The following is a 16,981-nucleotide window of genomic DNA, read 5'->3' as shown; positions in this document are numbered from 1 at the left end:
ATACACATATATAGTTCTACCTTTTAATGGCTGAAATATGCTTAATTTCACAATCATCATCCTACAGATAAATAAAGGACTGATACATTTTCTGAGATACATTACACATGAAAAATGATTTCAGGATAGAAATTCACCTTTTCTCGGAAAGATTTCTTAAAAGTTTTGCTTGGTTGTTAAAATTTTTTAAAAAGATAAAATACATCACAAGCCTTTAGACTCAGAAGAAAGTTTTTAAAAACTAGATTTTCCAAAAGCTGACAATATATAAAGGCTTAAACATCCCAATTTGAGGACCACTGCAACTGAACTCAAGTAATAGAAACACTTATTAGCCTTGTACCAAGGAGCGCAGAAACTTTTTTGCTGAGGCACTAGTTTTTTTACCCTGCGTCTTCAACAGAGATCTTTCAGCTTTCTCTCTGTCAGGAATTTCTGGCTTTATCCCTGATTAAAATGTAAACCTTGACTCTATGGCTCTTGAGTAGATTTGCTGTTTTTTAAAAAATGTATAATCAATCTTTTTTAACCTAAGAGGTTATCTTTTCTCATTATTAGTAATCTTATCCACCAGATTCATAGTATATGCCAAACACTCCACTAATCGTATTATTTGTATTATTTCACATATCTTCACATTAGTCCAAAGAGAGTACTGATACTATTCCTCATTTTGCAGATGAGAAAACGGAGCCTGAGAGCAGTAAGCAGTTTACCCAAGACCACCAAGCTATAAACCAAGGTCCAGCTGACATCAAATTCCAAGCTCTTAAAGCACTTCAACAACGCTCTCTCTATCAAGTAAAAACTACCCCAAGTTTTATTTCTTTATTAAATCGAAAGAACTGCCATCCATTTCATACAACCACCTCTGAGTTCTCCTGCAAAATATCTTTTTTAACACCTCAGAATTTATCGGGTTTTTACATCATCTAGATTGGAAAATCGTATTTTGAGAAGTAGAGCCTTTTATTAAAACACTGCTAGACAATTAAAGGTTTCAATTAAGTAACATCCAATATGATACCGTAGGTAAACACTGCTAATATTTCTTTCATTTTATCAAACCATACTAAGTTGCATGACAATATTAAAAATAGCTAACACTTACTGGCTGCTTATTTTATGCCAGATGACTTACATATATTATCTCTAATGTAAAGAGTATTTATCACCACTTTACATACAGGGAAACCGAGGCTAAGAAAAAAGACTGCTTAACTCAGCTGGTTACACAGCAGATCTATCATATTTAGAATTTAGATTAGCCTAGGCTCTTTCTACCACAGAATGAGAAAATGTTTCAGAATACTTGGGAGAAAAACCCTGCAACTCTTTTTTTTTCTTTCTCTCAAACCATTTCCCTCTAGTATATTCCTGCTAAATAAACTAGTGTCTGCATACACATTTTTGAAATTTTAATTTACATAATAACTTCATTTAAAAAGAATAGGCTAAAAATATTAAAGTTAAATAAGGTATCAATTTTCTATATATGCTAAAAATAAAGATAACTATGCAGCAAATGAATGTATATTATTGTTAATCAATTTATTAGGTCTACGTTAGTAACTGAGATTAAGTGGTTTTAGAAATACTAGTACTATTATATACACATCAATACAAGTTACATCAGAAAGTTAGTTAACAGAAAACTCTTAGAATGTTGCCTATTCCATTCAGTTAAATTTAAACTTACTGCAGATATCCACAAAATCCGTAAGGGCTTAATATATCTAAATACTTTCAAAGTTCGCTATCAATTCAGGGCAATTTTTTTTTGGAAAGTAAAGAAACTCTTTATTTTTAAACTGTGTTGTAAAAAGAAGAAAACTGGTTTGCTAATAACAAAATGCTATGAAATCAGTGAAGAATAAAGAGAACTGTATTAAATCACAGCAAAACTACTCTTTTTTGGGGGGTGGGGGCCAAGCCACAAGGTATGTAGGCTCTTAGTCCTCCAATCAGGGATGGAACCTGCACCCTCTGCATGGGAAGTGCAGAGTCGTAACCACTGGACAGCCAGGGAAGTCCTGAAGCTACTCCTGAAGAGCAGCTTGAGTGGGTCCATGGAATGGCAGCATTCTAAGAGTCAGAAACTACTAAAGCCCCCACCTATTAGTTCAGGGTAATAGTGAAGGGGCAAGGGTACAGTACCTGATGATGGGCAGGTCGAGGCCCCGCTGCAAACTGAGAAAAGGAGGGAAAACAAACACAAAAGGAAAGGCACAAAGAGTCAGAAACACCACAACAAAAAACCGAAACTTCACACAATATGCTGAAAGAAATAAAACCCACAGGAAGAAAAAAAACACAAACAGTCAAAGCTTTGCTGCAGGACAGTGACAGACAGGTACTGAGAAGATTCAACAGGCTGACACCTCTATCAGAAACAGTTTGCCATTTATCAGCTGGGAGAGAAACAGCTAAGCTGCTATGCACATAAGAGTGCTTCTCTGATAGGAATTTTTTTTAAACCCTAAAATAAAACAAAAGAAAGTTTGAAACACTAAGTGGTTATATTAAGACAAACATATGAAAAGTCAACTATGCTTATGCAACTGATAAAACTGCAGGGAATGAGAAATGCTTTCCCATTACAAGAAACAGCCAGGAGGTAATTATAATGTCCAGCAGAAAATAAAGAATGTAATAGTACAGATTTCAAATTTACTTAAGTTAAACAGGGTATCTCACATATGAAATGGAAATTTCACTATCTTCGTTTCTTGGAGTTAAAGATTAAAATTTATCATATATATTATAAATATATAAAGATATAAATAAATATATTTATAATATATAAATGTAAATATATAAATAATTATATATATTTAAATTCGATGAACTAGTAAAGTTTAATACCAGGCATATCAAAACAGAGGTAAAGAACACCATCCTTTAACATGCTTAGTCAAAGTGGTACTCTTATAAGCTCAAGAAGAAAAAAAAAGAGTAAAAGAAGTCAAATCTCTCAATTACTATGTAGACACAACAGCACAAGACTGCATACTTGTACCTGCTGCTATCTGATACTGAGAACAAAAACAAAAGAAAACGTAACTTTTTAGGTAAACCACAGAGCATTTGAAAGAGGATAATACATATTCCAACTCTTACTTTCCCTAACTTAGAATGGAAGAAAAAGCTTTTTCACCCATTAAATTTTAAATACAAAATCTCTAGGATCAAATAACTCATCAGAGCAAAATCAGACTTTCAATGGGATTTTACTAAAAAGAAAAGAGAAATTATTCAGGCACGTAGAGTCACCTACTGGCTACCTACACGTTAACTACTGAAATGTTAACCACTCTCTTTAACAGTTAAAAGAAAATATTTAGTAAGCCATTTTGGATGCAAACCACACAAGGTTTTATTTAAAACATTTAAGGAGCTAAAATATGTATCTTCTTTGAGTTGTTTAATTTCCTATAGAGCCTTCCTTCTGTTAGCGCGTTACTATGGGTGAACAAGACTGAAGATGAACTAAGAAACAAGTCCCTGTACTCAGAATTTAAGTTACCAGAATTATTTCCTCAACTGTCACTATTGAATATAAAAAATTTTCAAGAAATTGCAGTAGGTCACATGCCACAATGTAGGAGATGACTGAAGACAGCTCTAATCAAGAATTTACCTTAGAAGCTAAATGCTACCTACTGCTCAGGTAATGAACACTGTTTTAACACATTTTGAAATTATTCCGTATATCTTAACGAGCTCTCCATGACTTATAGGATCAGGGCATGTTAGCCAGCCATTATACTTGCTAAAAACCAATGTAAAGTAGTTTTTCAGAATGATGATAATGGCAGCTAGCTTTCTTGCAAAACATTTTCTCTTCAAAGAAACTGAAGTTTTATATTTTCAGTTTTCCAACTATGAAAAGAAAACAGATCATACCTCTAACTATGGACATCAAGTTTCAAGAATAGGTAATATTACCCATGTGGTATTCACATAGAGGGTGGGAGTGTGATGTTTCTTCATGACACTTTTGAAGGAAATGGGAGAGAAGGGCCATGTTAAAAAAAATTAACCTTAGTACAGTAGTACCTGTCTTATCACTGTTCCACAGAAAGGCCCCATTTTTTAGGCTCTACAATAAAACTGAAACTTTATATATTTGGAATATTCCAGTCAAAAAGGAACTTCCTATGAGCAAGAGGAGTACCTTATAAAATTACACGAATATTAAAAAAATAAAGTTAGTGGGAAAGTACCCTAGTCTATTTTGCACTAGTCACCATTGGCTATTGAGTTTTTCATTTGTAATGACAACAGTCTTAATCCTACAGGTAACTGTAAGCAACAGAACAAACTGTAATTGCTGCTGGCTTATATTAAAAACAAAAACTTTTGTTTCTTTTTTCTAGGAGGGGTTTTTAAGATGGTAAGGACTGAAGATACTAAGGAAAGCAGCCTTCTGTGAACTCAGAGCCAGTGTTAACGCCACCCACGCTCCCTCGCACCCACTCACCCTTCTGTGCACAGCTGGAAACTGGGCATGACCAATAGTTATTGATGTACCTTTGGCACTTAGCACCACAGAATATAAAAATAACCAATGGTTACAGGTTATTGCAAAAGCCAAACTGTCCCCCTCCCCCCATTAAGCATTCAATGATTTCACTATTTTGGAGGCTATTAAACAATAAATTATAGTTGAAATAGTTCCAATACAACCAGAAAATCGAACAGATAGGTAGTTCTTCAAATTTTTTTTTTTTTTTACTTTTAAACAAAACTGTCAACAATATACAAGTATCGAGCAGAAATACAGGCACAAAGATCACCTCAAGTTGGGAGGGGGGCCACTTGAAGCCAGTTGGATTGCAAAGGCAGCTGTCCAGGGAAGAACAGAAAAGCCTAAACTGTGCAATTGCCAATGGCCCATTAATGCAGAAATAGAATGGAGTAAGCTTTAGCTGCTCTACAAAGCCATGGGAAGAGGCCCTTCCTGAGTGCAATAGCTTACCTCTCCTCACCAGTTGGGGTAGCTGTGGGATGGATGAGACTGGACTATGGCAACTTGGGATGTGAGAAGAAAATGCAATCCTGCCAAATTCCAAACCCAACTTCACCCTCCCAGCACCAACACAAACGAAATAAAGAAAACTGGACCCAAAACAACAAGCAAGAGTAGTGCAGGGTCTGCTAGTCTTGCACTTGTTTTGGGGTATGTAATGGAATGTTATGTGTGTGGTTTTTAGTAATGGGGGTGGTAATGGTCACTAGCAGAGCAGATGGCAAAAATTGCATAGAGGATAGTATCTGAAGATAGTTTATGACCACAGAAAAATGGCTGACAACTATAGACAGTTTTCCCTTTGATAACCAATTATAAAATGAAAGAGGGAAAAAGAAGCCTTTTAAAAAGAAATTTATCTCTTAAAATCAAATTCATCTCAAAGGGATATCCCTCTAAACCCCAAATTACTCCTGTCTAATTCCCAATAGAGAAGACCCACCCAATTTGTTATTCTTTTCCCCATAATGCCTGGCAAAAACTGCCATGCCAGGTTAGACTTTCAGAGAGGATGCAATCAATGCATTTGTGTTCATCAGCCAATAAACGGATGTGGTCAAAAATAATGCGTGCCGGGGGCACCACTGCCTGCAAGAAGTACAGCTTGTTATATTGCTTACAATGCAGTATTTTATCCAGCCTCTTCCAGCCAAGGACCTGTAAACGGGAGTCTGTTCCAAAACCTTCCTCCTCTTCCAGGTGTCTGTGCAATGTATTGGCACTGTTCTGCTGGGCTGTCAAAAAAACTGGTTTAGAGATGCAGCTCTTCAGTCAGGTTTTGCGCCAGTTCTAACCATGTAAATTCTTTTCTTTCCCAATAATTATACAAGGCGTAGAGGGGTTAAAAGGGCCATAGAATTCTTTGCAATAACAGCTTACCATAATGTTCCATGTTTAGTGATTAGAACTGGGGCCTATCTAAAGTAATCTGGCGAGATCTCAAGGCCCACTCCAAGTGGTCAAGTGTCCACATTCCCAAACCACTCTCAGAACAAAACTTGCATCAGACATCTTGTTGACCATTGCAGCAAAAAAGTAAACAAACAAAAAAAACCAGACAAGCAAACGAGCAACTAGGACCACACTCCCACCTCTTTAGAAGGGCTCCTCCACCCCCGGGGAACCAGGGCCTAAGAAAAGGGCCTGAAGAAGAGGGCCACAGGGAAAGGAAGGCAGGAAGAGGACCAGTGAGAGAGCACATCTGAGAGAAGTCTGTGACCTTACAGCTCTTTGAGGAATTCTGTCATCTACTTCAAAATTCCTAAATTCATGCATAAAATCAAATGAACAGAAGCTAATGCAATGAAATATTCCTGTACTACAGGCAAAAAAGCAGAGGTGGAGAACCAAAAGAAGATCCCTGTACTCTGAGAAAAACACAGAGCGGAGATCCAAGTAGGGGCGTGAGAGACAATGAGATGTTACAGAAGCACCTTCTAGCAAACACTAATCATGCAGGGCAGGCAACATCATCCTAAGGAAAGGACTGCTGAAGCCACTGCACACTTTTGTGAAACAGAAGGATGAACCCTGAGTAAATTCTCTGTCTTTGCCATACTTATTGCAATCCATGTAAAAGATGAGCAAAGAGGATGACAGCATTTATACTTCTATGACAATTTATTTACCATCTGAAGAAATCAATACACCATTGGTGTAAGTCATGCATATGTCCACACAGTCAAACAGTTAGAGCTGATCTAATAGTACTGATTCAAAAGTTGTACTTCCCTAGGCACTAGAATGTCAGAGTCCAATTAATGAAATGTAATTTATTTTCAAAATCATGCTTTACATGTCTCCTGAATTTTGAACGGTACAAACAAAAACTTAAGAGCTGAAATGAAGTGAACTTGAACGCAACTAGAACTTGAATGACACAGAAAAGTAAAGGAAAAAAAAAAGAAAAAGGGAAAAGGCTCCATTTGTTCTTTTCTTAATAAATTTAAATAATTCCCATAGAAAAGGTCTGAAAATGCAATGCTATCCAATAATAACAGTAATAATAATTTTAACAATTGTCTTTGTAGTACATTTCTAAAATCAAATAAAAATATGAACCAAAAGAACCTAAGCTACAACAAACACAAACTTAGGTGGAGAACATTTTCTAGAACAACCTTCTGCTTACTTACCGGAGAACGGGTTTGAGGTTGTGAATTCATTGTCTGAGGAGCTTGAGGATAGACCAATGTGGTTGGACCTGCATTCTGTCCAGAGGGATAAGGGGTCTGTCAAAGAATGACAAGAACAGTATCACACTGTGAGTAAATATGGCACGGGTAACTTAATTCCAAAGAGTTTAAGAGTTTAGAAAAGTGTTCATTAAAGTGGTTTACAGCTCTGTTTTAAAAGACCTAATTTTATCACAATATCCAGCAATTCAGAATCAGTGCAACCTTTTTAGAATTTATCTTAAATCTCTGATGAGAAGCAACTTCATCACACAACTCAGAATGGTGAGCAATTTAAAACTGATGAATAATTTATTTCAGACTGGTTGACTACAGTTAACTGATGCCTCAGAAAGTGAACCGCAGATAAGGTGGGGAACACTACTTTAATTTCAATATATAGTTAGTGGTATATTGCAGCCATGAAATTAAAAGACGCTTACTCCTTGGAAGGAAAGTTATGACCAACCTAGACAGCATATTCAAAAGCAGAGACAATACTTTGCCAACAAAGGTCCGTCTAGTCAAGGCTATGGTTTTTCCAGTGGTCATGTATGGATGTGAGAGTTGGACTGTGAAGAAAGCTGAGCACCAAAGAATTGATGCTTTTGAACTGTGGTGTTGGAGAAGACTCTTGAGAGTCCCTTGGACTGCAAGGAGATCCAACCAGTCCATCCTAAAGGAGATCAGTCCTGGGTGTTCGCTGGAAGGAATGATGCTAAAGCTGAAACTCCAGTACTTTAGCCACCTAATGCAAAGAGCTGACTCATTGGAAAAGATCCTGATGCTGGGAGGGATTGGGGGCAGGAAGAGAAGGGGACAACAGAGGATGAGATGGCTGGATGGCATCACCGACTAGATGGACGTGAGTTTGGGTGAACTCCGGCAGTTGGTGATGGACAGGCAGGCCTGGCGTACTGCAGTTCATGGGGTCGCAAGGAGTCAGACATGACTGAGCGACTGAACTGAACTGAACAGTGGTATACTGAAGTGTAAACTTCTGGCTGTCGAGGTAATAAATACAGTTGTTGAGATGTACCACTTATGAAAACACAGAGAAATGTTATCTCTTTCTACTCAAAAAGTTAGGTGAGGACTCTCCCCTCTCATAGCTAGTATGCTGCTAAGTCGCTTCAGTCGTGTCTGACTCAGTGTGACCCCAAAGACGGCAGCCCACCAGGCTCTGCCATCCCCGGGATTCTCCAGGCAAGAACACTGGAGTGGGTTGCCATTTCCTTCTCCAATGCATGAAAGGGAAAAGTGAGAGTGAAGTTGCTCAGTCGTGTCCGACTCTTCGCGACCCCATGGACCGCAGCCTTCCAGGCTCCTCCATCCATGGGATTTTCCAGGCAAGTGTACTGGAGTGGGGTGCCATTGCCCTCTCTGAAACACAGTATACTACAGGAAAAATAGAACAACCAAGATTTTTTCACTGAAGATGCTGAAAATGTGCATGCTGGCCATATTTCATCTTATTCAAACTTCTGACTAATATTTTGCACACTAGAGCCAGTTGTCAACACTGCAAAACAAGTACGTGAATTAACATTCAGGTTCGAGTTCTTCCATTCTGTAATACTCCCTTACTGTCCACACAAAGCTGGTGTTCTATAAATACTGAGACTCTATCATTCCTCTCAAAATGGGTATTAATAAAACAAAGAATTTATTTTCCTTTACCTTGGAATTACTCTTTGAAACAGACAAAAAATAATCAAGTACTTCCCATATCTAAATAATATGTATGCCAAGAGCTGATGCATACTCTGTACACAAGCAGCTCTACCTGAATGCAGAGCAGAACACGGGGCGACTGCCACACATGGATATGTGCTGCTGTGCCATGCAGTTCAGTTCAGTCGCTCAGTCATGTCCGACTCTTTGCGACCCCATGAATCACAGCACGCTAGGCCTCCCTGTCCATCACCAACTCCCAGAGTTCACTCAGACTCACGTCCATTGTGTCAGTGATACCATCCAGCCATCTCATCCTCTGTCGTCCCCTTCTCCTCCTGCCCCCAATCCCTCCCAGCATCAGAGTCTTTTCCAATGAGTCAACTGGTTTGCAGAACTTTGAGCATTACTTTACTAGCATGTGAGATGAGTGCAATTGTGCAGTAGTTTGAGCATTCTTTGGCATTGCCTTTCTTTGGGATCGGAATGAAAACTGACCTTTTCCAGTCCTGTGGCCACTGCTGAGTTTTCCAAACTTGCTGGCATATTGAGTGCAGCGACAGCATCATCTTTCAGGATTTGAAACAGCTCCACTGGAATTCCATCACCTCCACTAGCTTTGTTCCTAGTGATGCTTTCTAAGGCCCACTTAACTTCACATTCCAGGATGTCTGGCTCTAGGTCAGTGATCACACCATCGTGATTATCTGGGTCGTGAAGATCTTTTTGGTACAGTTCTTCTGTGTATTCCTGCCATCTCTTCTTGATATCTTCGGCTTCTGTTAGGTCCCTACCATTTCTGTCCTTTATCGAGCCCATCTTTGCATGAAATGTTCCCTTGGTATCTCTAATTTTCTTGGAGAGATCTCTAGTCTTTCCCATTCTGTTGTTTTCCTCTAGTTCTTTGCATTGATCGCTGAAGAAGGCTTTCTTATCTCTTCTTGCTATTCTTTGGAACTCTGCATTCAGATGCTTATATCTTTCCTTTTCTCCTTTGTTTTTCCACTTCTCTTCTTTTCACAGCTATTTGTAAGGCCTCCCCAGACAGCTGTTTTGCTTTTACTGTAATAGGTGCATTAATGAAGAAATTCTGCCAACAGATTACTCAGCTTTCTCACAGAAAATCTTTCCATTCTTTGTGACTGATTTTAGAAATTTCATAGGAATGATGTGACTTGCACCTGTTGCTGAGGCAGGGGGGATAACTATGAGAGATGCCTCTATGCTTTTCTTCTGCATTTCATGACATAACTAACCAAGTTCATTGATTAAATTATTCTGGAGGAACTTGTTTAACATACTATTAACATACTATTTAACATACTATTCCATACTTTGTTGAAAAATATTGCTAAAGCTTGAATGGGAACAGTTTTTGCCCATGATTTATAGCATCAAGTGCATAGGAGACAAGGGACAGTCACCACAGATTTTACTTACACTTCTCCATTTCAAATAGCTTCAAAGTTATTACAAAGATTTACTTCTCCAAGGATGTGTACATGAATACTTTATATTTAAATGGCAATCCAGTTCATTGTAGTTTACAAGAGGTACAGAGATAGTTTCATTTTCATTACTATTTTCAAGTTTCAATGAAAGCTCCTAAGTTAATCATTTTTATTAACTGGATGTACTAACAAAAAATAGGAAATGGTGGTAACTGACAATCTGTTAAGGAAATGCCAGTGAAGGAAGATAAGCCAATCAAAACACACTTTGTACTGCACATATAACCTTTAAGAATAATAACTATTTAAAAAACAGTGACTGGGACAATTAAAGATAGAGATTTGAGAATGAATTCCATGTAACACAGAACACACTAACAGCATCTTAGGTCCAGATGCTGACAGTTTTCAAAATAAGGGTATGTGAAAAAAATTAGTAAGAAGTTTCAATTTTCAAAATATGAAAGAAGGAAATTAAGCAAACAATTACAGAATTTAGAGAGCTCTTAATATGCTTCACACACAATTCGAAGCACTTCGCACACTACATGGAGACGAAAGGTTAGCATTCCTGCTTTAAAACGCTCACTTCCCCTTACATAAATAATAACATAAACACGAAATTCACACTGTGCATGTGCGCAGACACTCACAAATCTGATTTAAAAATTGAGCAGCCATAGCCTTTCAAACATCTATCAGATGATACTCACCCAATCTAAACTAAGCATGCACATTTATTCCACAATTCCATCTCAAAAAATTTACCCTAAGGATAAATTCATGATGGGAAAGAATAAAGAACTGCATATTCCATTTACAAAAGAGAGGTTAAAGTACACTATATTCAATCAAAGAGAGAATGTAGTGTAATTTTTGAGGTAAGAAAAAAATGAGGAAAATCTATATAAACTATCATGGAAAGATATCTATAATATTAATGACATAAGCAAATCACAGAATTAGTCAGAATAAAAACCCTATCTGTACAGTATTTTTTGATATATACAAACAGGATACTTAAAAAGATGTCTTGGGAAGATATATGGCACACTTAAAATTGCTATTTCACAGAAATGTAACTGAAAGGGGGATATAGGATACAAATTGTAGGTTTTATTTTATATACTATGTATTAAAAGCATAGCTGATTTTACTGTGCTTCACATTATTTCACTTCACAGACACTGTGATTTTTACAAATTAAAGGTTTGCAGGAACCCAACATTAAGCCTGTCAATCTTTTTTTTATTTCAAGCTGACTTACAACATTGTATTAGTTTTCAGGTGATTCAGTTATATATATCTACAAGTAATCATTTTTCTGATTTCTTTTTATTACAGGTTATTACAAGATACTGAATATGGCTCCCTGCACCACACAAACATGATTATCAACTCTATTTTCCCAACATCACTTGCTTATTTCATGAGTCTGTGTCACATTTCAGTAATTAATTCTCAGCATATTTTAAACTTTTTCATTACTATTGTTATATTTGCTACAGTGACTTGTGGTCAGTGATCTTTGATGTCACTCTTGCAATTGTTGTGGGGCAGCATGGACTGTGCCCACGTAAGTCACCAAACTTAGCCCCCGTGTGCTGAGTGTATTCCGACAGCTCCACCGACAAGCTGCTCCCCTTTTCTCTTCCTCTCCTTGGGCCTCCCTATCAAGACACAACAGCACTGAAATCAGGCTAATGAGGAACCCTGCAATGGCCTCCAAGTAGTCAATTGAAAGGAAGAGTCCCATTTTCTCATTTTAAGTCAAAAACTAGAAATGATGAAGCTTAATGAGGAAAGCATGTCAAAAGCCAAGATTAAGATGAAAGCCTGGCCTCTTGCGCCAGTCAGGCTGTAAATGCAAAAGAAAAGTTAGCTCTTGAATGAAATTAAATCTACTATTTCATTAGATACACGAATGGTAAGAAAACAAAACAGCGTTCTTGCTGATGTGGAGAAAATTTTAGTGGTCTGGAAATAAGACTGGTCACAACATTCCTTTAAGCCAAAACCTAACCCAGAACAAGGTCCAAAGTCTCTTAGGTTCTGTGAAGACTGAGAGAGGTGAAGAATTTGGAGGAGGAAGGTATGAAGCTAGCAGAGGGGGCTGGTTCATGAGGTTTTAGAAAAGAAGCTGTCTCCATAACATACAAATACAAGGGGAAGCCACGCGTGCTGAAGTGGAAGCTACAACAACTTACCTATAATATCTAGCTAAGGTAAGGAATGAAGGTAGATACAATAAAATGCAGATTTTCAGTGTAGACGAAAATAGTGTTCCAGTGGAAGAAGATGCCGTCTAGGAGGCACACAACTAGAGAGGAGGACATTCAATGCCTGGCTTCAAAGGACAGCCTGACTCTCCTGTCAGGGTTAGTGCGTCTGAAGTCCCTGCTTGTTTCACCACTCTGAAAATTCCAGGGCCTTAAGAATTCTGCTACATATACTCTACTTGTGCTCCATACATGCAACAACAAAGCCTGGATAGCACATCTCTGGACAATATTGTTTACTGAATATTCTAAGCCACTCTTGAGATCTAATGCTCAGAAAAAAGATGCCTTTCAAAATATTACGGCATGTTGACAATGCACCTGGTCATCCAAGAGCTCTGATGGACATAAACAAGATTTATGATGTTTTCATGCTTACTAACTTAACATCCGTTCTGCAGCCCATGACTCACAAAGTAATTTTGACTTTCAAGTCTTATTATTTAACAAATACATTTCTTAAGAATATTTAGCTGCCACAGACAGTGATTCCTCTGCTGGATCTGGGCAAAGTAAACTGAAAACCTTCTGGAAAGGATTCTTTATCCTGGGTGCCATGAAGAAACTTCATGAATGATGGGAAGAGGTCAACATATTAACAATAATAACAATAACAGGAGTTTGAAAGAAGTTGATTCCAACCTTCATAGGTGACCTTGAGGGGTTCGAGAGTTCAACAGAGGAGTCACTGCCAATGTGAAAGAAAACTGTAAGAGAACTAGAATTAAAGTGGAGCCTGGAGATCTGATGGAATTGCTGCAATCTTGTGATGAAACTCTGACAGATGAGGAACTGCTTCCTATGGCTGAGCAAAGAAAGGGTTTCTTGAGAGAGACTCTATTCCTGGTAAAGATCAGGGAAGATTGCTGAAATGACAATTAAAGGATTTAGAATACTGCAAAAGGTTAGATGATGAATTGGGAGCACAGTTTGAAAGGAAAATGGTCTACTGTGGGTAAAATGCTATCCAACAGCATGGCATGCTACAGAGAAGCTCTTCATGAAAAGGTGTTGACTGAGCGGCAAACATCAATGTTGTCTTATTTTGAAAAACTGCCATAGCCACCTCTACTTTCAGCAACCACCACTGTGATCAGTCAGCAGCCATCACCCTTGAGGCAAGATCCTCCATCAACAAACAGATTATGACTTTGTGATGGCTCAGATAAAGCTTTCGATAAAGTACAGCTGACTGTTGAAAAAACGGTCTGTGTGGGTCCAATTACATGTGTGTGTTTTTCATTAAATACTATAGTGCCTCAAGTATAGTCAAATCATTATGCTGTACACAGTACTGATACAATGCTGTTTGTCAATCATATCTTAATAAAACTGGGGCAAGTAAGTAACTACTACAGGACTACACAATCTGGTTGGCTGAATCCGAAGAGGTCGAACAAAGGATACAAAGTGCCCATTATGGGACTTGAGCATCTATGCATTTTAGAATCTGCAGTGGGTTCTGATCTCCAAAGTTGTTTAAGTATGTACATTGATTTTTTTTTTTTAGACATAATGTTATTATTACACACTATGGACTAGTCACGTATGGATGTGAGAGCTGGACTGTGAAGAAAGCTGAGCACTGAAGAATTGGTGCTTTTGAACTGTGGTGTTGGGGGAGACTCTTTGAGAGTCCCCTGGACTGCAGGGAGATCCAACCAGTCAATCCTAAAGAGATCAGCCCTGAATATTCATTGGAAGGATTGATGCTGAAGCTGAAACTCCAATACTTTGGCCACCTGATGCAAAGAACTGACTCATTTGAAAAGACCCCGATGCTGGGAAAGACTGAAGGCAGGAGGAGAAGGGGATGACAGAGGATGAGATGGTTGGGTGGCATCACCGACTCAATGGACAAGGGTTTGGGTAAACTCCAGGAGTTGGTGATGGACAGGGAGGCCTGGCGTGCTGTGGTCCATGGGGTCACAAAGAGTTGGACATGACTGAGAGACTGAACTGAACTGAATGGACTACAATACAGCGTTAACATACCTTTTATATGGACTGGGAAGCCAAAAAATGTGTGTGGCCTGCATCACTGCAATATTTGCTTTACTGTAGCATTCTGGAATCAAATCCACAAAATTTCTATGGCATGCCTGTATGTACTTTTCTTTTTTCATGAATCAAAAGAATTGGCTACTTTTATAATAAAATCCCACTGAAGGTAACCTCTGTTTTTCAGTTTCCCTTCGTGTGATGGGAACAGTATAAGCCAACTTGAAAATTCAATACAATGTCTATATTTTGTGCACTTCTTCAAATATTTTTGGAAAACAACTGAAATATCTTCTCAGAAATCACAATGAAAACTAAATCAAAAAGATTTATGGAAATTTAATACAAAGAAAAGACTATGCTATGCCTAAATGTGGCCAATAATATGGCTTCTAGTTTTATAAGCTTCAAGAAATTCACAATTTAATCGACAGACAGAGACATATGCTGTACAAAGTATTATATTTACTCAGTCATAGAGTATATTCCTTTGTAGTCATTAAAAATGATACAGAGGGGCATTTGATGATATGGAAAGAATGATATTTACAGAGAATGTTCAAATATGCACATACATAGACAGAATGTCCTGGTAGTATTTCAATGCACTAGAAAAATATCAAAATTACTTTATACATTGTGTTGGGATAACTGGATAATCATCTGAGGGAAAGGTAGATATATACCCTCAACTAATGATACTAAAAAAAATTTCAGACTGATTAAAAATGTTAGAACGTATACTACGACACTCTAATGGTACTAGAGGCAAATCTATTTCTATCACCTTAGGGATACTACTTTTAAAGTCTGAAAAAAAGACTACCTGCTGCTGCTGCTGCTAAGTCACTTCAGTCATTGTTATAAAAAGTTCTCAATTTTGTTTTAACAAATTGATTTATAACTATGTGTACACATATATACACATACATGCATTAATTGGCTTCCCTGGTGGCTCAGACAGTCAAGAATATGCCAGCAATGCAAGAGACCTGGTTTCGATCCCTGGGTGAGGAAGTTCCCCTGGAGAAGGGGATGGCTACCCACTCCACTATTCTTGCCTAGAGAATTCCATGGACAGAGGAACCTGGCAGTTTATAGACCACTGGGTCGCAAAGAGTCAGACATGGCTGAGTGAATAAAACTATATGCATAAATATATGCAATAGATGTGTTTCTTCATTTTTATTAATTTGCTATTATAGGATATAAATAGTGAGAAACTCTTCTGCCGGGAGCCGGCATATTGCATATTGCGTGCATATTGCATATTGAGTGCAGCACCTTCACAGCATAATCCTTCAGGATCTGGAAAAGCTCAGCTGGAAGTCTATCACTGCCTGGAGCCAGCGTGAGGCACTCCGCCCGTGGCAAAGGTCGTAAGGAAGGAGGCTCAGCATACGCAAAGGCGGGATTGGGCCTCAGGAGTCCCCCTGGAAATTCTCGAGCATCTACCCCCAAAACCAGAGTCCGCCTACTTTCTGCTTTGTGCTTTCACCTACACCTCTGACTTTACGGGGGGCTGTCCCCCACTACCTCTCTCTAAAAAAAGACTTAACTTACAGCTCCAGTTAATAATTCCTGGGTGTGACAGTGTTTCAACCTACAAACTCCTTTGGAAATCCTCTAGCCTGCCTGAATAGGTTTTTCCGGCCACATGTGATTGCTCAGAGCCTCCCAACTGTGAGAGGCATGAGATGTTCTAAACTGTCTAAATACAGATTCCTTTGCCCAGATAAAAGATTGATTAGAATTTGTATTGGTGAAGGGTTTTTCACTTGTTGGGCCAATGTTTGCCGCTAAGTCTCCATATCCCTTACCTGCTGTGTCCCTGGCAGTGTACTGATTAATATAATTGGTGTAAGTAGTAGCTTTAATGTTTGTAACCTGGGACCCTTGAGTTAATTCTTTTTCTTGTTATAGCCCACCACACCTTTGCTCTGTAGGAATGCAACTTTATCTAATGCTTTTGGAGGGTGGCTCCTGACCAATCACCTTTAGAGAAAAATAAGTTTTCTAAAGAAAGTTTCTTAAAATGTTAACAGGCCTCTGGGCCAGAAGATGATGCAAATCACCTAAACTTTTGCATATGATAAGTTTGCAGGAAGAAAGCCTGGCTTACTGCATGACTCTACCCCTTCCCGCATTATCCTCTATGCATAACTTAAGGTATAAAAACTACTTTGGAAAATAAAGTGCAGGCCTTGTTTACCGAAACTTGGTCTCCCCATGTCGCTCTCTCTCTCAAATTCTTGCTGAGTCTCCATCTGGAGCGCGGAACCCACCATGCTTGCTAATTATGCCTGGGCTTCTAAGATCCGACCGGGGAGGCCTCAGTGTCTCCTCTCCTTCGGGAGAACGGAAGGACGC

The 16,981-nt window shown here is 38.4% G+C and overlaps 1 protein-coding gene across 20 annotated transcripts in view; it reads right to left on the bottom strand.

Moving 5' to 3' along the window:
- EIF4G3 (eukaryotic translation initiation factor 4 gamma 3) overlaps positions 1-16,981 on the bottom strand; it is a 350,697-nt gene that overhangs the window by 174,010 nt on the left and 159,706 nt on the right. For 13 of the 20 annotated variants that reach the window (XM_055574250.1, XM_055574248.1, XM_055574251.1 and 10 more), the window contains 3 exons: positions 7,168-7,263; positions 5,653-5,766; positions 2,158-2,190 (listed from right to left, as the gene is read on the bottom strand). In XM_055574250.1, coding sequence (XP_055430225.1) covers positions 2,158-2,190; positions 5,653-5,766; positions 7,168-7,197 — 177 coding nt within the window. In that variant the 5' untranslated portion in view covers positions 7,198-7,263. The remainder of the gene's footprint in view (positions 1-2,157; positions 2,191-5,652; positions 5,767-7,167; positions 7,264-16,981) is intronic. The other 7 variants (XM_055574253.1, XM_055574245.1, XM_055574246.1 and 4 more) reach the window with 3 other exon arrangements.

The sequence above is a fragment of the Bubalus kerabau genome, chromosome 3, assembly GCF_029407905.1.
Source record: "Bubalus kerabau isolate K-KA32 ecotype Philippines breed swamp buffalo chromosome 3, PCC_UOA_SB_1v2, whole genome shotgun sequence".
NCBI classification, from domain to species: Eukaryota; Metazoa; Chordata; class Mammalia; order Artiodactyla; family Bovidae; genus Bubalus; species Bubalus kerabau.
This window is presented reverse-complemented; position numbering and strand designations above follow the sequence as displayed.